This window comes from Lactuca sativa, chromosome 5 (genome assembly GCF_002870075.4).
Source record: "Lactuca sativa cultivar Salinas chromosome 5, Lsat_Salinas_v11, whole genome shotgun sequence".
Taxonomy (NCBI): domain Eukaryota; kingdom Viridiplantae; phylum Streptophyta; class Magnoliopsida; order Asterales; family Asteraceae; genus Lactuca; species Lactuca sativa.
The window spans coordinates 226,766,710-226,791,348 of NC_056627.2; the positions used below are offsets into that span (position 1 = coordinate 226,766,710).

The 24,639-nt window shown below is 34.8% G+C and overlaps 1 protein-coding gene across 1 annotated transcript; it reads left to right on the forward strand.

Moving 5' to 3' along the window:
* The first annotated feature begins 16,859 nt into the window (after nt 1-16,859).
* On the forward strand, nt 16,860-19,020 carry LOC111881856 (putative RING-H2 finger protein ATL71). Its single transcript, XM_023878245.3, has 3 exons — nt 16,860-17,592; nt 17,782-17,885; nt 18,545-19,020. Exons 1-3 carry the CDS (start codon nt 17,446-17,448, stop codon nt 18,843-18,845), a joined length of 552 nt encoding a protein of 183 aa, XP_023734013.1. The 5' UTR covers nt 16,860-17,445; the 3' UTR covers nt 18,846-19,020.
* The last annotated feature ends 5,619 nt before the right edge of the window (nt 19,021-24,639 follow it).

Consider the following 24,639-nt stretch of genomic DNA (forward strand, 5'->3'; position numbering starts at 1 on the left):
ATTTACTATGGATAGGATCCATATTTGGCTTTTCAATGTGTAGAGGGACAACATCAACACACCATGAAGTTATTTAGGTAGGCAATGCACTTTGCCAGTTTCAATCTCCATGAAACTCCTAGATCTTTTGAGATTCATTAAAACTATATAATGGAATGTTAATCTCATATATGAACATCCTCTATTTTTTTCCGGGGATACCAAGGTCTCCTAAATAAGATGGTGAACCAAGCATGTAGAAACACGTGACCTCTTGTCACACCCCCTACCGGCGGCGAAAACATCGGGTTATGCAATGTGGTCATGGAACACAGTTATTGAAGATACATTGAATAATACAAAAATATAGCATAAATAGTGAATGTATTACTACTGAAAAAGATATTACAATATAAATTAAAGTTTACAATAATCTGATGTCTTAAACAATAGGTAAAAACTACATCATTATTCTATAGGTAATGTTGACTTCACATCTTGACTTCCATGTGTGTAGCTTCCATCTCTTGATTTCCTATGAATACATGTGATTTTGAAAACTTCAACATAATGTTGGTGAGTTCATTGGTTTATAGAGTTTGTATCGAAAATATGTTTACTGAATATGTACTTTTATATCAAGAGTATGTTTACAGAGAATTTACTTTTATACCAAAAGTATGCTTATTGAGAGTGTACTTTTATACCAGGAGCAAGTTCACTGAGAGTGTACTTGAATCAAAGAGTATGTTTACTGAGAGTACACTTTTATACCAAAAGTATGTTTACCGAGAGTACACTTTTATACCAAAAGTATGTTTACTGAGAGTGTACTTTTATCCAAGAGTATGTTTACCTAGAGTGTACATTTATACCAAAAGTACATTCACTAAGAGTGTACTTTTATACCAAAAGTATGATTACTGAAAATGTACTTTCATCCATACGTATGTTTACTGAGAGTGTACTTTTATCCAATAGGTTGTTTTATTACATCTATGTTTGTTTCAACTTATCTGTCTGTTTGTTTAAGGCGTGAATATCAAGATTAAAATAAGTTCCTCATAATCGAGATGTTGACGAGTTTAATTACCCAGTGTGAATCTTCCATCAAGGTTGTAACTAGCAACCACAGGTAGGGGTGTCAACCCGTATAGATCTATACATAAATCTCCCATTCATTTAAGATTAACGATTATAAGCAGGTGTCTTGGCTAAGTATTAAACTTAGAAGACGAATATGTATCATTTAACCACTACATGAATAGACGTAATATTTGTAGTCTTAACTTATAGTTTTAAGTTATTAGACGAATGTTGCATTGCATAATTATATTAATACATAACTAGAAAAGGGCACGCGGCTTTGCCGCTTTTGGACTATGTCATAAAAGTCAAAAATCGGCAAACTTTAAAAGATGTGTTGAAAGTGTAAATTGCCACAAATAGGGGAGAAAGTTGACAATCCCTAAAATTAGATGTCGAAAGTGTACAACAACCAAAAAGAACATTGATGGAGAAAAACCAAAAATGTTGTGGCTATAGTATGAAAGTTGCCAAAGTTTGGAAAATATGGTGGGAAATTTTTAAAGAATGTTTTTTGTGTTTTTTATGTGAAAATGTAAAAGTTTTGACTCTAAGGACGAAAAGTGTCAAACTCAATAAAGATTTGTGGCAAAAATACCAAATCATAAAAGTTTTGACTGTAAAGACTAAAAGTGTCAAAGTCACTAAAGATTTATGGCAAAATTCTAAAGGCACAAAAACTTAATCAAAACGGAAAAATATAAAAGTTTTGATTTTAGAGACCAAAAATATCGAATTTTGTGGCAATAGTTGACAAATGAAGAAAACTCTGTGGCAATAGTGTGAAGAGCTGGAACTTTACTGTTCCTAAGCTTCCTTAGCTTTAATATATATATATATATATATATATATATATATATATATATATATATATATATATATATATATATATATATATAATTTAATTATCTTTGCAAAAATAAAACGGACACAGTGACGACATAGTATAATGATCCATTTTAAATGGGCATAGTAATGGTGTAGTATAAAAATAATCCATTTTAAACGGGCAGAGTAATGGCATCGTATAAAAATAATCCATTTTAAACGGGCAACGTAATAACATAATATACAAAAAAAAAACATTTTAAACAGGCAGAGTAACGGCGTAGTAAACTAATTATCTATTTATGCGGAGAGAGTAACTGCATAAATATGTTTTTGTAAATATAACAAAAACTGACATAATGATAAATTAACATGTATCCCCCCCCCCCTTCTAAAATTGGTAAAAGTTGGAAAATGGGCCATGAAACTCACCCTTGTAGCGTGCTTTATCGAGACTAGTTCCTTTCGAAAAGTTGTCAGAAGCTCGGGATGACTCGAGTTCGAGGGGAGGGGACCTTCAAAAAATTCAAGAGAGAGAGAGAGAGAGAGAGACAATTAGGTTTGGTGTGAGAAATGAAGGATACTTAAGCAGCTATTTATAGGGATCTCAACTGTGAAGTGCGTCATGCTTCTGACAAAGGCACGTCACGCCTAGTGATGTTGGATCCATCCAGGCGTTGCACATCTCTCTCTCTCTCTTTCTCTCTCTCTCTCTCTCTCTCTCTCTCTCTCTCTCTCTCTCTCTCGCTTGTCCAAATCTTTGAATCTGCTCGAATCTCATTCGTCAGGAGGCCACGTTGTGCGTTTCGAGCGTATCGCATCACCTCCACCGGGTAAAATCTCATATTTTCAGAAAATCATATATTTTGCATACAACTTTTGGTTTTCGATGTTCTTTATATCCACACATTTGTATCGACGAGTACTAAAACTTTCCTTTAGATTGCGTTAGCTAATTCGAATTCCATTTTTAGCTCTTATTTTTATAAGAGGTGTACCCTAAATGATTTTTCAAAAAACATAACTCTATCATATGAACTCCATTTCCGACGTTCTTTATCTCATCTATTTTGTATCGAGGAGTACTATGATTCTCCTTTATTTTGTTTTGGCTAACACTCAATCGCTTTCCTCTAACTTTTTGTAAGGTTCGAAATATGTAGTAAGGTGTCGAAGTACATTTAGGCCTAGGTAGTGTTGATGTCGAAGTCTTGTATTTCGAATGTATGTATTACGTAACGAATTTTTAGAGGTAGAAGCTCAAACATATAGTCCTTATGCATTTTTTGCACGCGTCTGTATCACCTTATAAATAGGGTAAGTATAGGAGTCGAGAGTAAGATTTTGAGCTTTTGTGATTTTACTCTTTGGTGTTCTTCTACTTGTTTAGATGTGATAATTGAGCCTAACAGAAATCATTATATTCTCGATTTCGTTCTTAATACTCAATTCAAACGAACTTCATTTGGTATCATAGCAGGATACAATCATTCATTTCGGGTTTTCTCGTATTTTTCAAAAGTTTTGAATCATTCTTTCCGATTCAAGAGATTTTCGCACTTTTGATTAAGAAAACTAGTTTTATTTGATCGAATTGTCACGATTCTATAATAGTTTGATTGATCGAGTGTCTTCTGAACAATTACTGAAAAATTCTTCCGTTAGATCTCCTTTTCTAAATCTTTTCATCATTTCAGTCCGTACAAAAATGCCGAATTTCAACATGATCACAATGTCTGGCTTTTCTCATCAGCTTGCATCTTCCACTAAGATTCCAATGCTTATTCCAGAGTACTATGAGCAATGGATAGATCGTATGGAGGATTACCTTAAAGGGATCGATAAGGATCTATGGAGATGTATCACTCTTGGGAATTACCGTCCAGGTATATTTGAACAAGTTGGAAATGCAGGTTCAACTTCTAGAATGTCATCTCAAAAGGACAATTCTGAAGCAAATGATAAGAAGTGTCTTCGTGAACTTCGTAGTGCTCTTCCACTATTTGTTTAAAAAAAATTCTGAGGTTGCAAGACGACTAAAGAGATCTGAGATACTTTAAAGGAAAAGTATCAAGGCAGTAAGAAGACGAATAAGAGCTCGGTGAAGCAGTGTTTACTGGAACTTGGGGAATTCAAACAAAAGGAAAGTGAAACCATCGAACTCTACTAAAATCGCTTGAATGAGCTGATATTCAAGTGTAATCGTTATGGAGTAATACGCTCAACTCTCAAATACAATCTCACATTTATGATGGGGTTACAAAAAGAGTGGAGGAATATCAGTTTGATGATAAAGACTCAACAAAGCTTCGATGGCTATTCATTGTGAGACTTGTGTAATGTGTTAAAAGCTCATGAGAGCAAAATCAATGAGATAGTTGAAGAAGCGAAGATGAATCTACAAGGTCCATGATAGTTTCATTTTATTTACTTCTTTTTATAGTTTATTTTAGCATATTTCATCCATAATCTAGTTAATTTTCATGCATATTTTCCTTTTTGTTATTTTATGACTATTTCGGGCACTTTCTAGTTTCGTGAGCTTTATTGCAGATTTCATGGAGACTAGTGGAGCGGGAATGTTCGGGACGTATGGAAAGCGATGGGAATTGGTGGAAAACAAGGATCTTAGGCTTGATGGGTGGTGGAGATGATGCATGGAGCGAGCTTGATGATTATTTGAAGGCTTGGAGAGAAATAAACATTTAAATTTGCAAGATGCGGGAGTATATTCAAGCATGCATAGATTATTAATCGGGCGAGTTTACGAGCTATGAATCATTTGGAGAAGCCAAATTGGGCTTAAATTGAAGAAAACTTGAAGAAAAATGGGCTAGGAGCTGATTGGGCTCGCACTGGGCTAAGTGGGCTAAGCTATGGAGGCCCAAAACCTCAAAGATGTTACATCCAGGGACCACCCGCGCAACCCACCCGCGCAACAGCACGCGGGTCGCGCAAGGCTCTGCAGGGGTAATTTCGGAAATCCATTTGGAAGGCTATTTGAGGAAGGTTGGTGCCCATCTTTTAGAGACTCTTGGACATCCGATTTTTGAAGATTCTCTCTGGAGTTTTGGAGATTTTTGAAGGCCAAGAACACTTGAAGAACATCATATTTTTACCTCTTGATTCTTGCTTAATGTTTGGTACAATTTTCTCTAACTTTGTTTCTTTGGGTTTAGCCATGCTTGGCTAAACTAATCTTGGTTGACTTTTGGTTAATCCTTTGAACTTTTGTTGAATGTTGAAGAATCCATGAACATGTTCTTAAATCTTTATGGGAATGTTTTGTGTTTTAACATCTTATCACTACTTGTATGTTTTAGTTCATGAGTTTAAATGTGTTTGTGGTGATTAGTTGGCTAATTTCTTGATTAAGTAAAGGATCCTCAAATTAGCAAGCAACAAATGATTTTTGTGTTGTTTTTGCTTCACACAATCATAAAAACATTTCCTCCAACATGGTGGTGAAAGCATTTGACCCCTCTTGGATTTGGTGACTTTTTGGTTCTTAATGCTAGTTGACTTTCACTAATTACATGCTATTTGGAATTAGTGACTTTGACTAAGGAAATTGTTATGAGCTTCTCTAGCCATTTCAACAATTAAGAAAAGTCTAGGTAATCTCAAGCTCCTTGGATTACTATAGCCAAATTAAGGATTTAAATCAAAGTATTGCACCATTGGATTCTAATGATATGTTCATCAAAAGTCAAAGTGAGGAAACTTTAAGTCAACCATCTCTCCCTTATTGATTTTACATCAAACTCTTATTTTTGTTGCATTTGTCTATTTAATCATAGTTAATTCTAGTTTGTTTCAAGTATTTCAAAACACCAAAACCCCCCATTTTATTTTTATTGTCATTTTACAAGTATTTTTACAAAGAGATTTTTCATAGAGTTATAAATTGAACCAATCTCCGTGGATTCGATCCCTTTACCACTATACACTATTTTAGTGTGTAATATTTAGGGTTATTATTTGTGTTGGCCTCGACAACCACCAAATTTTTGGCGCCGTTGCCGGGGATTGGTTTATTTTTAATCAATTTGTTTCTCTATGCTTAGATCTCATTGTGCAGGTACTCAAATTTAAAATCCCGAAATAAAAAAAAAAAGAAGTATGGTTCGGAAATGAACACTCCTTGCACCGAAGACCAACTTTCTGAGCTAGCTCAGTTAGTTATGATGATTGAAAGTAAACAAAGTGTACAGCCCACACCTCTTCTTCGTGATTTTTGCGCCCAAAATGGACATCATTCCGACATGTGTCCATATTTACAAGGAGAATGGGAAGAAGTGCAAGAGAAAGGAAGCTACTACTGGTCAAACCAATGGAGTTATGATCAGCCTCAACATGATCAATGGTGGGACAACAACCAAGTTTGGGAAAATAACCATTACCAAAACCCATACCAAACATGGGGAAATAACCAATACCAACCAACTCCACTGTTCCAAGAACCCTATCCTTACCCTCCTCAACAAACTGAAACGCCAAGCATGTCCTTAGAGGACATTGTGAAAAGCATTGCCACTTCTACCCAAATTTTCCAGGAAACAACTCAAGCTAGCCTCAAAAGCTTAGAGCAACAAATAACACAAATTGCTCAATCAATTAGTATAATGGAAGCTCAAGAAAAAATACCATCTGAAAAGAGCCCATCGCATAGCGCATGTTCCATTCCTTTGAATGATGAGAAAATTTTTGATGGCCCAAGAGTGTTATATGAAGAAGAGGAAGAAGAAGTAGAAGTGGAAGAGGTTGTTAAAGAAGAAGAAGAAATTGAAAAAGCTGACAATGAAACTATAGAGGAAGTGATATGGGTTAATGAAAGAGAGGTTGAGCCGCCCACTAGCATTAAGAAACTAACTCCATTGGTAGACCAACCACAAGAGATGGAAGCGATAAATTTTTCAGACTCTTCAAAGGATACGTATCACAAGAAAGAAGACGCCCAACCGGTCACCTACTCAAAAACCATGTCAAAGAAGGAAGAGTTGGTCACCTTAATGAACAAGTACAAGAAAGAATATGGTTGGATGATTGCTATTATCAAAGGTTTGAGTCCGATATGGTTCTCCCGTAAAAAGAAAGTCAAATACAAGAAAAGAGTCTCAATGGAGGTGTGGAAATTAAAAAATGTCGACACGGGGAAAATTTACAAGGTTAATGGACATCGATTGAAGCCATTCAATGAATTTTTTGATTCAAATGTCCAAGATGTTGTCCATTTGGACGCCCCAAAGTGTTAAAGTGAAGTTTAGAGGCGTCTCGCCAAAGACGTTAAAGAAGGGCACTTTTGGAAAGCATTGTGTTTTCGTGTTTTTAATTTGAATAAATGAGTTTTGAAGATGTTTTTGGGATTTAAAAGAGTTGTTTTTTAAGAAATCAAGAGTTTTTGGGTGTTTGGGGCCTTCCAAAGCAAGAACGGATGAAAAACGAAGAAAAATGAAGCAAAAATGAAGATCAGGATCAGGAGGTTGCGCGACCCGCGTGCTGTTGCGCGGGTGGGTTGCGCGGCCAGGTGTGATGAAGCGACATTGGCCCAAGACTTAACTGCAAGGTCTGCGCGACCCGCGTGCTACACTGCGCGACCCGCGCACTGTGCTGAGCAATTTGGGCTATTTTTGGCTATTATTTGACCAGGTGTTGACCAAAGGTTTTAATGAGTTGACCTTTTGACTTTTTGTGACCAACATTGACCGAAATTGACCCTTTTTGACCCATAGATTGAAATGTTCAGTTTCCTTTCTTCTTCATTTAATCATCTTGACCTCCCACTCCATTCCTCTTATATAACCTTCCAGCAACCACCTCACCGGAAAATTCAAGATTGTCGGAGTTCTACTGGTCGTAATTTCACGAAACCACCGCCACAAACATCTCCCGTCATCCAATCCTCCGATTTAGGTCATTTTTGCCCTTACCTTAAGCATTGAGGACAATGCTTGTTCTTAAGCTTGGGGTGGGGCATTTCATTTTCCTTTTATTTTTTCATGCATTTTTAATTAGGTTGCATAACATTTTAGTTTTAAGCTAATTTTCATTCATTTTTTTTTAAATCCAAAAAAAAGTTATTTTTTCTTTTTCACCTTTTATATTTTTGCATAACATTTAGCTTAGGCATTAACATTCATGCATTTTTGTTGTCTGTTTATTCTCACCCCTAGATGCCATGGAATAGGTTCACAGTTATTGTATCATTATTGGTCCAGGATCTTGTTGTTATCTCACCCATCGAACCGGGACCATTAGCTGCAGTTTGGGATTTCATACATGGGATCAGATGCTGGTAGCTTAAAGGGGTAAGTGATCATGGCCAGGTAGTTTTCATGAAGAATTATGCATACAATACTAATGACTGTAGGATATACTATAGCAATGGATGTCCTAGCCTTGCGGTCACTACCGCCGAGAGGATCACACTTGATCATGTTTGAACTGTTGGGATGAAGCACTAGTGCTTGTCCCCGAGTAGAATCTATATCCGGTCTCTTTACATCACCATATCTTTTTGCGATTTTCTTAGGATTTTAGAGAAGTCTTTTAGTCCGCATGTGGACATTTTCATTATTTTTGAAAAAAAAAATCACAAATTTGAAGAGGAGCTTACATTATATCTTTATGCTCCACACATGGTCATTTTTCGCTTAGACCATTCGGATTATATTACTACCCCTTCGGTTCCACTTACACACTTTAAGAACCAAATTTTGAGTCAAAGGGTTGTTATTACATTACCTTCAAGTATAACAAAAAAAAAACAAAAAAAAAACAAAAAAAAAGGGGCAGGCAAATTCCCAGCTGCAGAAATCTGAGAAGGGTGACCGGTTCAATTATTGAACTAAATCTTCCAACATTTTGGTCACCCAACGTTTGATATTCATTTATTTAGGTATTTTTTATTGTATATAGATCGAATTGTTTTTCGCAAATTGGTGATGTTAGGGAGACTGTCGAATCAGATACTACGGGAGGTTTGGGCCAACACCAAGTGATCCGATTCCTACAACGGTGCCCGAGCGATTAAACCTAGTTACACATGAGAGAAACCGGCAAATGTGAGATCAGAGTGTACACTTACAGAAGAGCTCCACCCGAGCCCATCCAGCTGCTTTCTCCATACTACAGATATTCTTCATTGTATGCATGTTCCATTGAGGCTGCGACTGCTCATCCCTCCTTACTCACCTAAAGGAGTTATCCTGGTTGTGGTTTATGGTCCCTTTGTCATTGGATGAAAAAGTAATGAGATAATAGCAAGATCAGTTCTGACCATGTTGACTAACAGTGCTCAAGTTCTGCGGTTCTATCCATTCTTTTTATTTTCCTTAGGATAGTTCATCCCGAGTTCATTTTAGTCTTGTCTTACTTGAGGACAAGTAAGGTTTAAGCTTGGGGTGATTTGATAGTTTCATTTTATTTACTTCTTTTTATAGTTTATTTTAGCATATTTCATCCATAATCTAGTTAATTTTCATGCATATTTTCCTTTTTGTTATTTTATGACTATTTCGGGCACTTTCTAGTTTCGTGAGCTTTATTGCAGATTTCATGGAGACTAGTGGAGCGGGAATGTTCGGGACGTATGGAAAGCGATGGGAATTGGTGGAAAACAAGGATCTTAGGCTTGATGGGTGGTGGAGATGATGCATGGAGCGAGCTTGATGATTATTTGAAGGCTTGGAGAGAAATAAACATTTAAATTTGCAAGATGCGGGAGTATATTCAAGCATGCATAGATTATTAATCGGGCGAGTTTACGAGCTATGAATCATTTGGAGAAGCCAAATTGGGCTTAAATTGAAGAAAACTTGAAGAAAAATGGGCTAGGAGCTGATTGGGCTCGCACTGGGCTAAGTGGGCTAAGCTATGGAGGCCCAAAACCTCAAAGATGTTACATCCAGGGACCACCCGCGCAACCCACCCGCGCAACAGCACGCGGGTCGCGCAAGGCTCTGCAGGGGTAATTTCGGAAATCCATTTGGAAGGCTATTTGAGGAAGGTTGGTGCCCATCTTTTAGAGACTCTTGGACATCCGATTTTTGAAGATTCTCTCTGGAGTTTTGGAGATTTTTGAAGGCCAAGAACACTTGAAGAACATCATATTTTTACCTCTTGATTCTTGCTTAATGTTTGGTACAATTTTCTCTAACTTTGTTTCTTTGGGTTTAGCCATGCTTGGCTAAACTAATCTTGGTTGACTTTTGGTTAATCCTTTGAACTTTTGTTGAATGTTGAAGAATCCATGAACATGTTCTTAAATCTTTATGGGAATGTTTTGTGTTTTAACATCTTATCACTACTTGTATGTTTTAGTTCATGAGTTTAAATGTGTTTGTGGTGATTAGTTGGCTAATTTCTTGATTAAGTAAAGGATCCTCAAATTAGCAAGCAACAAATGATTTTTGTGTTGTTTTTGCTTCACACAATCATAAAAACATTTCCTCCAACATGGTGGTGAAAGCATTTGACCCCTCTTGGATTTGGTGACTTTTTGGTTCTTAATGCTAGTTGACTTTCACTAATTACATGCTATTTGGAATTAGTGACTTTGACTAAGGAAATTGTTATGAGCTTCTCTAGCCATTTCAACAATTAAGAAAAGTCTAGGTAATCTCAAGCTCCTTGGATTACTATAGCCAAATTAAGGATTTAAATCAAAGTATTGCACCATTGGATTCTAATGATATGTTCATCAAAAGTCAAAGTGAGGAAACTTTAAGTCAACCATCTCTCCCTTATTGATTTTACATCAAACTCTTATTTTTGTTGCATTTGTCTATTTAATCATAGTTAATTCTAGTTTGTTTCAAGTATTTCAAAACACCAAAACCCCCCATTTTATTTTTATTGTCATTTTACAAGTATTTTTACAAAGAGATTTTTCATAGAGTTATAAATTGAACCAATCTCCGTGGATTCGATCCCTTTACCACTATACACTATTTTAGTGTGTAATATTTAGGGTTATTATTTGTGTTGGCCTCGACAACCACCAGTCCACTAACCTTGATGTCGAAGGTGTCAACAAAGTATTTTGTGATCGAGGTTGTTGAGCAAATTGGTTCTGAAGATGAAGGATTCTTGATGAATTCGGAGGATGAGGTTGTGGCTTACTATTCCAACAATAAAGTCAAAAAGTTCTTTAAGAAGCCTTTCGATCCAAAATACAAAAGCAACAATGAATTAAATGGAAACACCTCATCTGGGAAAGGAACTAGAGTGGATTCGAAGGAAGAAAAAAAAGGAGAGCAATATTGTTGTTGAGAAGATTGCAAAGAAGCTGAAGGAAGATTTTGGGTTCGACTGTAATTACTGTAATGGTGCAAACCATCTGGCAGTAGATTGCATGTTGAGAAAGAGATAGGAGAAGAAGGAAAGAGATAAATATGAGGCTTATTATGTCGAGAGGTTGGAAGAGGTGAGAGCTGAGACAAAAGGATTGTCTTTGGTTGTGAAGGGAGGTGTTGAAGGGGATGGAACCTATCAGATTTGGTCTTCTGGTTCCAACGATCAAGAGATGAGAAACCCCACCCACGGTGCAATGTATGCAAGATTCAGAGAGGGCGGTTTAGAAGAGGAAAACATCACTAGGAAATGCTTTGTGTCAATAGGAGCAAACAGATCTCCTATGACATTAACGGTACATACTCTTCTTGAATCCCTTAACATTCCTTCAAGTTCTTATCATATTGTTTTATCTGAATTTGATGAAACTCTTTCTTATGTTAATCATATGCTCATTTCTATTGATAGATACTCAAAAACACTTGGAGTCTAAGAAGAGTCGCATGGATAGTCTAGAGCTATAACTGAATAATATTACTCTAGATAGGGATTTGATTAGGACAGACAATGTTATGTTAACGAAACAACGTAATATCTACTGTACAGTGCAAAAAGAATGTATGCAAAATTAACTGAACTTCATCATTCGTCTAAAATATGCAAAGAGCAACATAGGAAGCTATTGCCATTCCCGATTTACGAAAGAGAGAAAATACATACAACTTCCTATGATCGTGAGAAGAAGATACCAGAATTCGATAAAGTCCAATGATTCTTTTGCATATGGGATTGTTAGAATTGATGAATGTTTGAATGATAAAAGAATTAGTGCATATTGTGAACGAGAATCTTACTAAAATTGAAAAAATCAAAATTTTGAGCATGACCGAGACTTCGACTTTAGACTCTTAACAAAATTTTGCTGATATCAAAGTTGATTTTGACAATAACAATGAAATTGAGGAAGAGGAAACTGTTGAGTGTTCTCAATTATCTATCATTAATGTCACTTTGATGGCCAAGGGAAAAGAAATTTTTCGTGATTCAATGGAGAAGGTTAACACTGACCAACCCTCTACATCAAAAGTTCATAAATATGACCATGTGGTTGTCGAAGACTATAAGACGGATAGTGATGAGGATGATGTTCTGATAGCAACAACTATTCCTCGATTTGTTGCCGAATAGGTTTATGAGGAAACAAAACAGTTCAAAAAGGTAATGAAAGAAAAGGGTCCTCATTATCTACAATCTAACTTAGTTGTCTATCTGAATTTTAAATGCACCGATGAAGTTGTGTTACCTAATCAAGTGTTTGTTACCACTGGAAATGGTGACAAAGTGCATCCTGAAATAAACAAAATAGTTGAGGAAGACAACAAAGCTGCAACGAAAGAAGGGTTATTTTCTAATCAAAGCAGGGTTGAAAATACCCTAAACAAGAAATCAACGACTTTTCAATGACAAAAACCGAATCGAGTTTGGGAAGTTAAATAAAAAAAATCAAAAGTTGATAATCAAACAAATGAACCTGTTTCGAAAAATCAAAAAACAAAAGCACAAATTTTCAATGAGAATGTTCAAAAAGTTGCAAAAGAGGAAGGTGTTTCGATGTCAAAAGCAAGAAACAAAGTATATTGGAAGAATGTCAAAACTTTTCAAAAACAAAAAGTTTTTAAGCAAAAACCATCTGAACAAGTTAAGACGTTTTCTCAATATAAGACTTTGTTCAAAATAAGTCCACTCAAAAGCAAAATGATTTTCAAAAGGGCCAATCCAATGTTCACAAACCAATTCGAACACCAATTGTTCAAAGACAAAGAAATGAAAATTTTATACAAAACCAACGTCCAAGGAGTTTTGTTCCAAATCCTTAAAGTGAAAATTTTTCTCAAAACAAATTTCAAAGAAATGTTGTTCAACGTAATGAGCAAAGAAATTTCAATCAATTTCAAGGTCAAAATAAGTTTTTCACAAGGACAAAAGGTTTTTCTTCGAACATCGGTTGGTTATAATAAGCAATGTCAAAATCGATTTCACAATTCTCCAAATCCATCTGTTTCAAAACAATCTTTTCCAAAACAAAATTTTGAAAAATTGGAAGTAAAAGGAAAGAAACTTGAACCGTTCAAACTAACAAAACCTCATTTTCCAAATTCGGAATCGAAGCAGAAATTCAAAGCTTCATTATTCAAAGGGAGAAATAATGTGAAGAATATTAACTACTGGCTTGAAGGAAAAGGGAAGAAATACCAATAGGGAAAGTTCTCTGAAGAGCAAATAAAGTATTCCTACGAAAGCTACTTGAACGAGTCACAAAATGGTAGTTCATCATCATTGGAATCGAATCCATCGGTGAAACGACGTAAAGAAATACCCAAGAAAAAGGTTGATTCAAAACGAACGGTTTGTGGAAAAGGAAAAGTCATTGTCGAACTTAAACCGTTGAATGATTACATTCTAATGCCCAACTCTGTCGAAGTAGACTAATAGATAGCTTAAAGTCGAAAGTTTGAAATTGGGTACTAGGTTCTTCATTTCACCATGCATTTCAAACTAATATCCACGGACCCAAAAAACCTTGGGGGACCTAAATTCTTTTAATTGATCGCAGGTACTTTGTGACGAGCAATACGATGAACATTGGTATATCGATAGTGGTTGCTCTCGTCACATGACAGGCCGAAAGGAAAATGTGCAGGATTTTAGAAGTTTGGATAATGTTGGAGTTTTGAAGTTTGAAAACAATTAAAAATTCAAGGTTAAAGGTTATGGGAAAGCAACGAATGGGAAGCTTATAGTTAACCGGGTGGCATATGTCGATGGTCTTCAACACAACTTGATAAGTGTTTCACAACTTGTTGTAGGCACTGCCAATCAAGTAGTCTTCAATAAAGAAGGAAGTGTCATCTCGAATAAAGAAACAAATGAAGTTTTGCTAAAATCGAAAAGGAAAGGTGACATGTTTGCACTCGACATGAAGCCAATTGTCGATGGTCCCTATGTTTGCTTACTTTCAAAAGCCTCATTTGATCTTAGTTGGTTATGGCATCGAAGACTCACCCATCTGAACTTCAAGAATATTAACAAACTGGTTATACACGACCTTATTTGTGGCTTACCTATATTAAAATTTGATAACGATTCGTTATGTTCATCATGTGAACAGGGAAAGCAACATCGTCAAGGTCATTCCATCGTCATCGACTCAAAGATCATCGAACCTCTAGAACTTCTTCACATTGACCTTTGTGGACCTTCGACTGTTCAGACTCTCAATAAAAAGAAGTACATATTGGTCATTGTTGATGATTTTTCAAGGTTTAATTGGGTTTTCTTTCTTTGTCAAAAGTCTAAAACTGCTCAAGTAAAGATCGATTTCATCAATAACATCAAATTGAGTTTGAGGAAGAAAGTTAGAAGAATCAAAAGTGATAATGGTTCAAAATTCAAGAATCATACTCTTAATTCATTCTTGGCTGACCTAGGAATTTCACATAAATTTTCAACTCCTTACACACCGCAGCAAAATGATGTCATCGAAAGGAGGAACAAATCTTTGTGCGAAGCAGCAAGAACAATGTTGACATATGCGAACTTGCCTCAATATCTCTAGGTAGAAGCAGTCTCAACAGCGTGTTTCACTCAAAACCGATCATTCATTCATCGTTGTTTTAACATCACCCCTTATGAAATCATAAACAATCAAAAACCGAATGTGAAAATTTTCCATGTTTTTGGTTGCAGGTGCTTCATCATGAATCTCAAATATATCTTTTGAAATTTCAGTCCAAAGCTGATGAAGGAATATTCTTGGGATACTCGTACAACTCTATCGCATATTGGGTGTTCAATAAGTGAGCAAGGAAGATTAAGGAAACATTCAATCTAACTTTTGATGATTATCACATCAAACGTGTCGAACAGACTTTCGAACAAAGACCAATTATTTCATAAACGAAGGATGAGTCAGCTATTGTAAACTCATTCGATATTGATTATGAAGTAATTTTTGGTGTTCTAGATAGAGTAATTGTTGTTGAAGTTCATGTTGAAGATAATCGGATTCCTGAAGCATCGAAGCATTCTGATTATTCGACGGTGACTAGGGAAGAAGATGATTCTAAATCTACCTCAACATCAAAAGTACATGTCGAACATCTACTTATTTTGCAGGATAGTCAAGTTGAGGGGTAACACTTGAGTTCGATGTCACAAAATCATATTGATAATTCAAATGTTCAGGAGGAGCAGGATAGTAATGAACATCAGTTTGAGGAACTAAGCCAACTTTAGTGTGGTTACGTAGAAGAACATCTTCTGTTTCCACCTCTTGAAGTTAAAACTAGAAAACTTTGCTGGTCTCTCAACATGATTAACCATGGTGTTTGGCACATGTGTGGTAGCATTTTGGTTCACAGGTGTATTAGTATTTTGGTTTGAGGAACCTTCCACCATTCTAAAAAGATTATTCAAACGAAACTGGTTACACAAAACAAACTATGGTTACATAAAACAGATATAACATGATTAGCATATATAAAAAAGAATAAAGAAGAAAAAATCGATTTAGTCGAAACAAACTCGATTGAAACAATTTAGCGAAAAATCTATTTACGATTGTTGGTTTTCGTTAATAAATTTGAAAAACAAATAATTAGTATATAATCACGTCAATTGACTGATGCTCGTGTTGGACACGATTCCCTTAAACAAAAGTGTCGTCTGTTTAACCATGCAATTGTAAAAATGTGGCTTGCACGGGTTCGAAATTTCGGAGTTGCATTCAAATCTGCATGTCACACCCACATATGAGTTTGTTGACTACAAAATCCATGATTTGCAAACCCTTCGCGTGCATAAGTATTGGAGTAAAATCATACATAGAAACTTGTAAACTCATTAAACATCTATTTATAAATCCACTAAGAGTTTGTTTTTTTTTCCTATGTAAGACACATGCCTATAATCACATTATTTCCAAATACTCATCTTTTGAGTATCGACATCTCATTCGTACATTCTTTTGAACACGACATATATCGTTTCAAAGCTCCTATATAACTCACTAAATATTAATAAAATATACAATATATATATATATATATATATATATATATATATATATATATATATATATATATATATATATAGGATTAGGTTATTTTGTTTTCACTATCTATTGTATGCATATATGACTGATTCTGGACCAATCATTTTAGTTATTTTAAGAAAGTAATTGATGCATATTACATGTTGAAGATATAATAGATATTAATTACATCTTCAACATTTAATATGCATTAATTACTTTCTTAAAATAACTAAAATGACTGGTCCAGAATCAATCATACAGGCATACAATAGATAGTAAAAACATTTGAACCTAAATATATATATATATATATATATATATATATATATATATATATATATATATATATATATATATATATATATATATATATATATATATATATATATGTGTGTGTGTCGAAAGTTTAATAAAGAAATAATTTTTTTATTAATTTTTCGAACGAAAAGGTCTAAAACCTAACTTTTTTACAAACACATCACCATATTTGCAGTTTTTCTATTTGATGACATCAAATAACCTTACCTTGGTTTCATAACAAAAAATTCACGTTCATCACTAATCTACTACACGTCTAAACGTCCGATTTCCGAACCGAATCTTGCAAACTTTAGTAGAAAAAACATTCATCATTTCTCTATCTGGTCCGGAATCCGGATATACTCATCCGATCGTGAACTATGCCGGCCTTAACGATTAGGATGATCACGTGGCTCACCTTGAAACGCTAAATCCCCAATTTTGTCTGCTCTCATTCGGCCATTTCTATGCTTCTCTCAATCCTCGCCCAATCAGTCTGATAGCAACTTTCCTCTTCCCCTCAAACTTCCTTCTTTCGGCTTTTCGTTTCTTGTACCCACTATTTAATACAAATATCTCTTCCACTTGCTTCTATATTTCGTCTCTGTATCCAATTATTCCAACGAATAATGGAAATTATGATGATTCGAGTCAAACAAAATTGATTTTCAATTAGTGGGTCTCACTTTTTGTCGGCCAGTAAGACCATATACCCACCATTATAAAGACTCCATAGGATGAGCTTTAAATGAAACTTGGATTTCATCGAAGGGTTTCTGATTTGGTCTAAATGAAATTCCAGATATCAAATAAGGATAGTTTAAGGAGATTCGGTTAGAGGTTTCTCTGGGGCATTTCGTCGAATGGCTGGTAAGATACCTGGACTCGAAGTCGCTCGTCGGAGGAGGTTCCATGGGTGGTCTGATTCTTCGTTTACTATCAATTCTGCTCTTGGGTATACGCGAAGTAGAGTTTCTTACCATACCCATCTCACCTCCACTCCTTGCTCGGTAAAGATTAACACAATTCAGTAACTGTTTACATTTCTGAACCAGAATTGCTTCAGATTCGCATATTAAAAAGCTTAGTCTGGTTAGATAGTAGATAAACATGTGTTATGTATCGATTACAAATACACACCGATATGTGTTTGATCTAATTAATCCATCAACTAATTAGTTAAAAATGTTTGAGAACAGCATAGAAGCTCAGATGAAGATGGGAAGCTAGGATGTGTAGCAAGAAAAGCCAAACAAAGACTTGATGGGAAGCTCAGAGGCCACTGGAAATCTGAAATAAGCAGGTGATAGTTTGATAGATATTCTTAGGTGTATGTTAGCATATTATGATATTAGTAGCTAACATGCGCTTCGTACATCCTCAAAATCATCACCAACTCATTGCTGTTTTTAATTTATTTCGTCTTCTTACCGTTTAGAAAAATATAATTATGATCAAATAAGTTATTTGTGTTATTAATTCGAATTAAGTTTTATACTATTATAGCAACCTTTATCAGATAAATCGGACAAATTAATATTAATTATCTGATAAAGTAAGATTAATTTCAGTATAAGTGATTAACTAATATCAAATTAATGTACAATATGATATAACACGTAATAATTATTATATTTAAAATAATTGTTATAAAATAAAACAGAATAGAATTGTATAAATCTAAAATTTGAATCACCAAAACTTGACAAATAAAAAATTGACATTGTTTTGATGTAAACTAACAATATAACACCACGTTATGCTAATTGTTATACCATAATATTGTCAAAAAAAAAATGTTGAGTTGGAGCATATGTAAGAAATGATGCTAAAAATGAGATTTGATGTTAGCCTTTTAGTTGCCCTCAAAAACCAAACAAAAAATTTTGTCATCTTTGGTTACCCTTTTCTGTTTTCTAACATGGGTTTCCATCTTTGTGACTGATTTTGCATCCAAAATAGCCAAGAAAAGTCAGAAATTGAGACAAAGCCAAGTAATTGTATGGAGGTGGGAGATATGCAAATGGAGATTTTTGGTTTGAAAAAGAATGGATCAAAGAGGTTTAGTTGGGGTATCTTAGGGTTGAATTGGAAGTCTTCGGATCAAAATGAGTGTGCGGTTTGTTTGGAAAAATTCAAGTTCAATGAGAAGTTAACTCGTATGCCTTGTGCACATAGGTTTCATTCCATGTGTTTGTTACCTTGGTTGAAGAGCAATGCACATTGCCCTTGTTGTAGAACAAGTGTTTTGGGTTCGAATTGATTTATTTAGTTGTTTGTAGTTTATAATCTAGTTTTTGTAGTATTAATCTTGTAACGTTCGTGAGTAAAATGTATGTCATGTTAATATTTGCTATAAAAAGAATGTGTAATCTAGAAAAATTACTTTGGGGCGGTTTTATATAATATAGTATAACAAAACGATATTTTATTGTCTAGTTTTTATGAAAACTCCATTAATAATGAACTCATAACCATTTTTACAAACCAACACTATTTTTTTTATGTAGACAATGGTGTAATCTACATCAACCCAACCTTATTTGTTATAATAAGTTGCTTTTATGAATAGTGTAATATTAAATTTGTTATTTCTACTGTTTATTAATATAAAAATGTTAAAATTTTATTTGTAATCTGTGGGGCTCTAAGTTTAAATTTATACATATATCTCATTTATTTCGGTAGTTTTAAGTTAACTGTATAGTTACATTTTAAATGTAATAAATTGTTTTAAAATAAATAATTGTGTTATAAAAGTATTGTTTTTATTTAATATAATATTTGTTTTAAGAATGTACTTTTTTTTTGAACGGCAAGGATGATATTAAACAAGAAAACTAGCGAGGGGCTAGAGATTACAAAAGTTTGACAGACGAAAAGAAGTAAAACAAAATAGGACAGGAAATAGAAATACAAGAAACCTGCAGATTACAATGACAATCTAATATTGGGTCAAGGCACCTGGATTTTTCTTTTCCTTTTCCGTGCATTTATCCATAAATGGGACAACTTATATTCCAGCAACCAACCTCGATTAAGATGGTGACTTTGTTTTTGATCCGTGAGTCATATCCTTCAAATACGCTTGTAGCCTCTTTCTCAAGATCCGAATCCATCTTTAGTCCACTGCTTTGTCTATTGGGGTGATAAATCGATTATTTGATAAGATTGCTCTTCCTCTTCAGTTTAGATCATCAGCTACTTCAGAAGGTGAGTCAAATGAATTGTCAATCTCTCCAAATCAGCCTTTTTATCTAGGGGCAAAATTGTCCAAATTGTCCAGTTTAGCCAGAAACCATCCAGAATTTTAGATGCAAGCTTAGCTTTTGACTAGACTTGCAATAGAATCATGATCTTGTCGACTTTGCCGGCTCCAAATAGCAACAAACAGCAACACATATGTTGTCTTAATCAAGTTCAGTTCCAATTTTCTTCAATACCTGCAGAGTAGGATGCAACACCAGAAAAAGGAGAAAAAAAAACGCACACCAAGAATTATTATAATGTCCCCCAACCCACAACCCTAATTTCACACGAAAGGAAACCGCCACGAAAAAGAACCTAATCACAGCCGTTTCCTAAAGTATGTCTACCTGATGAAAGAGACTCACACCAAACACACGCTGGCTGTAATTAGGAGCATCACCAAGGACCCCAAAATAACCACACCCGGCCCCATTCCCCCCCCCCCCCCCCCCCCCCCATTTCTTAGCTATTACACTCAGCTATCGGATCACAACACCATTTCTCCCATCTAGTTTTTTTCGTTTGCTTCTTGAGTTGATCCACAAATGGCTTAGTATTTGTATTTCGTTTACCAGAATTTTATGTGATTTGACTATGTTTGAGTGGATTCTATCGTTTCTGAACTTCCAGATCACCCACATGTATATCAACATAATTGCTTCCTGAATTTGATGAAGGTTACCCCTGCTCGGCGCTAAGTTTCTGCAATGAAGCATTTCGTTCAATGAGTCAAAAGTTAATGGGAACATATACCACCATTTCTGTACACAGCTCCAAACTTCTTGTGAGATAGAGCATTCAGTTAATAAATGAGATTCGGATTCCTCAGCTATATTGCATAGTGGGCAGGTAGTCACAGATACAATACCCCTTTTATTTAGATTTACCCTGGTGGGTAGCCGACTATGACAAATTCGCCACGCTAGGATATTCACTTTACCAGGGACCAGGTTGTTCCATTCCCAAGAACTAGCTGGTGTTTTTGGCAATGTTGTTTCATCGATGAATCTCCTGAGAGAATGTACTAATTAATTCAAATTACTTGATATATAACTAAAAGATGTACAACAAATTTATAAAAAACTAATAAATTCAAAAAGTATTTTTGAAAATCCAAATACATTAGGGAAAGAATTATTTGAAATGCGCTTTTTTATAAAATGATGGTATATCGGAAATAAATCACCATTCATATTATTTTTGTTTAAAAAAAAGCTAGATTGAAAGTATTTAATATAAGAAATGATTAGACAAAAATGGCCACAAATATATCAATTCAGTTGTCTATCTTATCTTTTTTAATTTAAAAAGTTAATAATAATAATAATAATAATAATAATAATAATAATAATAAGTAGAATAAAATAAAAATAAAAAAGTAGAATAAAATAAAAATAAAAGAGAGGAAGTCCAAAGCGATAACTTCTAGATCTTGATATCATCCGATTAAAGTCGTGTGCGTATAAAATACCCTGGATGAGGTAATGTCTTGAACCTTTAACTTACAAAAAGTATGACATCATTGAACTCTTAACTTTCAGCTTGATGATATACTTCAATCAACTACGGATATTAGGTTAATAGGTTATATGCCATTTGGTTGTACCTAAAATGTTTTTTTTTTTTTTTGTAGAGTTACTTGTCCATTATTGTAAATTTGTAATTTAAACAATTTGATAATACTTATCTAATATCATAATTTTTGTAAAACTTGTTTCAAAATAGTAATGTTTTGTTTGTTTTTTTCGAAGCGAAAATGTCTGAAGTTTGCGGATCACCTTTGCAACCCTCTGTAACAGAAGAAGAAGGGGACCAAACGGCTGCAACATGTAACAAAAAATATATTTATTCTTTCACATCTGCAGACTGCTGCAATAAGTTAAAGGTGTGAAGATGTTTGAAGCAGAGGGTCAAGTGTTGCGTCACGCAGCACACGTGCAAAAGTTTTTAAGTCAGAAGTCTTCTGAAAAACAAACAGTTGCGAAAGGCCAAATGTTGCGCGTGTGTTGTGTGGCACAATAATAAATGGTCAGAAATTGTTTTTTTTTTTAAAAAACAAACAACACCTAAGACAAACACATAATGCATACATATAAGACATAAGAAAGTTACATTTTTTTTAACTTTGTAAAAAAAACAATATATATATATATATATATATATATATATATATATATATATATATATATATATATATATATATATATATATATATATATATATATTAAGGATACATTTTGTTCGTACAATGGTGATGATATAACTGATATTATTATATGTCCTTTTTTATTGTAAACAACAAATGTCCTAGGATAGGTACGAGAAATCATTTTGTTTGGTATCATTATTTCTATCGAGCATCACCACATAAATTTTGATAGTATTGTAGTTATTGGCAAAATCTGCCATTTAACTATCTCACTTGTCACGAATGGTCCCTATGGTTTGGGATGATTTGCACACTCGGTCCATAGTTTATTTTTTTAACTCAGAAGGTCTCTATTGTTTGTTTTTTGTTACGCGTTTGGTCTCTACTATTTGTTTTTATTACACACTTGGTCCTTATCTTACCTAAAAAAACTATTATTTAAATAGAGAAAAATGGTGGGGTATGTAAGGTAAGGTGAGGGATGGGGTTGAGGTGTGCTTTTTTAAATAAATTAAAAAAATCAAGGGCATAATAGTCTTTTTAGGTAAGACAGGGACCAAGTGCATAACAAAAACAAACAGTAGGGACTTTCCGAGTTAAAAAAATAAGTTAAGGACCAAACACATAAATTACCATAAACCATAGGGACCATTCGTGTAATTTACTTTTTTTTATTTAAATATCAAATTTATAAACATAATATACAAGGTAAACAAAAATAAAACCTAGGGCCAGTCCATTGGTCCACGATGTCTTGGGCGAGTCTAACAATAATGTGCATTTGTTTGTGTCATCCAACATACAACATACATATAACAAAATTTTATAAAACAAAAATACTATAAGTATCATTAAAACTCAGATCAATACTTGCAAAAAAATTGTAAAATTCGCCTAAACAATTTGTACATTTCTTAAAGCAAATACATTGATTACTATATGATTGTTAACAATAAAAAAAAAAAAAACCAAAATTCAGTACTAAAGATTGCTAAAATAGTGACACAAATATGAATGATGAACAACATCCTTGGTTTTGGGTGCACATTGAATCTGTCATCCAATCGAGCTTCGTGTTTTAACTAAATTAGCTTCATTTACTGAATTTAAAATCAAATCCATGTACATACATAATTAAATATGAATATTATATAAAGAGGCAGTAAATATGACTAATTAACTACATTTAGTCCTCATATTCTTTGGTGTACTATTTGACTTCATTGGTTATCAACTTCATGTTTCCTGTTAGCAACATTTTCCTTCCTCAAGAGTTCATTCTCCTGCTTCTTTGCTAAAGAACATTCTTTATTCTCTTTTCAACTAAAAACAAGTAATATATAACATAAAAGAGGTTAGTACATATCGACGGAAGGCAACCCGGCAACAAGCTGCGTCGTTAGCCCTTTCTGGATAGCAAAACCAATTCTTTTGAAAACAACATCTACGGATCTAGGAGATATAACATAGAATGCATGACCCGTTGAACTCTGTTGAGGAGCTCCACCGCCTCTAGTGCGAGAAAACCAAATGTATCAAATGCAAAGGGTACAAACACATGTTGATTTCCTATACATGCGTTCTCGTGCTTTTCCATTTTGCACGCAACGGCTTTCAAAGCGGCATGCCCTGCTGTAAAACCCTCGCTCCTCAAACCTACGAGAGGAGAGACACCAGTAAGATCCACACAAGCGTGTTTCCCTCCTATCCATCCAAAGACCAAAATTTCAGTCGGTCTGAGTGTGGATCTTCCATCTTGCGGGTCCATTAAAATGTTCACTAGCGCTTCTTTCTTCACGTAAATACAAGCACGCCGACAAGCATCAAATAGAACATCTATAACCACTTCAATTCGGTACTTGAAACCAATGAGCTCTCTACAATGAACCGCATGTTCCCCAAAAGTGTCCAAACATGCCTTGCGGCAAATTGGGCATATCTCGTCAATTGGGAATAGAGGAATCATGAGGCGGTAATGAAGGATGGTTCGGTACTCCATATGAGACATATGCTGGTCGCGGCCATCAATAGGGATAGTTAGCATAAAATCTTGTGCATGAGGTGATCGAAGACACTCAAAAACTGCTTTCTGTCTAACAGTCATGTCGAAGTCGACTTCCATATCTTTGACGATTTTGCTAAAAAGGGCACACGCCAATGTTTTTTTGGGATTTAGGGGGTGTCCTTATTAGTGAAACGGCTACAGTCGAATCCTGGAATCGTATCGCGAAGACGAGTCAAAGCATATAGGTAATCAAATTCCATACCACATATTCCATTGTCATGTAAGATGTGGTCTTGTAATGTCCAAGATTGGGCCCTCAAGGCTACAAATGCGTAGGACGAAACCTCGTATGCTGAGTACAAACCCAAACCACCGAAACGAATAGGTAAGGAAGCCAGATGCCACTGGATGTCTCCAAAAAGGGGGCCTCCACATACCAACATATCCTCGACAGACCCACGCAACCCTTTGTCAAAGAACAAAGCCGTCTCTTCTATGTGCACCGGTTGGCATATCCTTAAACCAAAGAAAAGTTTTGCAATGCCCATACATGATCGAAGCAAAAGGAGCTCACTCTGCGGGTCACATAGTTATGGAAGAAGACATATCAAATCAACATCATAGATCGCTCTCTTCATGGCCAATCCGCTAATA

Bases quoted from the DNA above. Each gene is read 5' to 3' on its own strand.
- LOC111881856 (XM_023878245.3), top strand. From the start codon at position 17,446: ATGGCTGGTAAGATACCTGGACTCGAAGTCGCTCGTCGGAGGAGGTTC. The intron at 17,593-17,781 runs GTAAAGATTAAC...GTTTGAGAACAG, and splicing joins TCACCTCCACTCCTTGCTCG to CATAGAAGCTCAGATGAAGA. The intron at 17,886-18,544 runs GTGATAGTTTGA...CATCCAAAATAG, and splicing joins TGGAAATCTGAAATAAGCAG to CCAAGAAAAGTCAGAAATTG.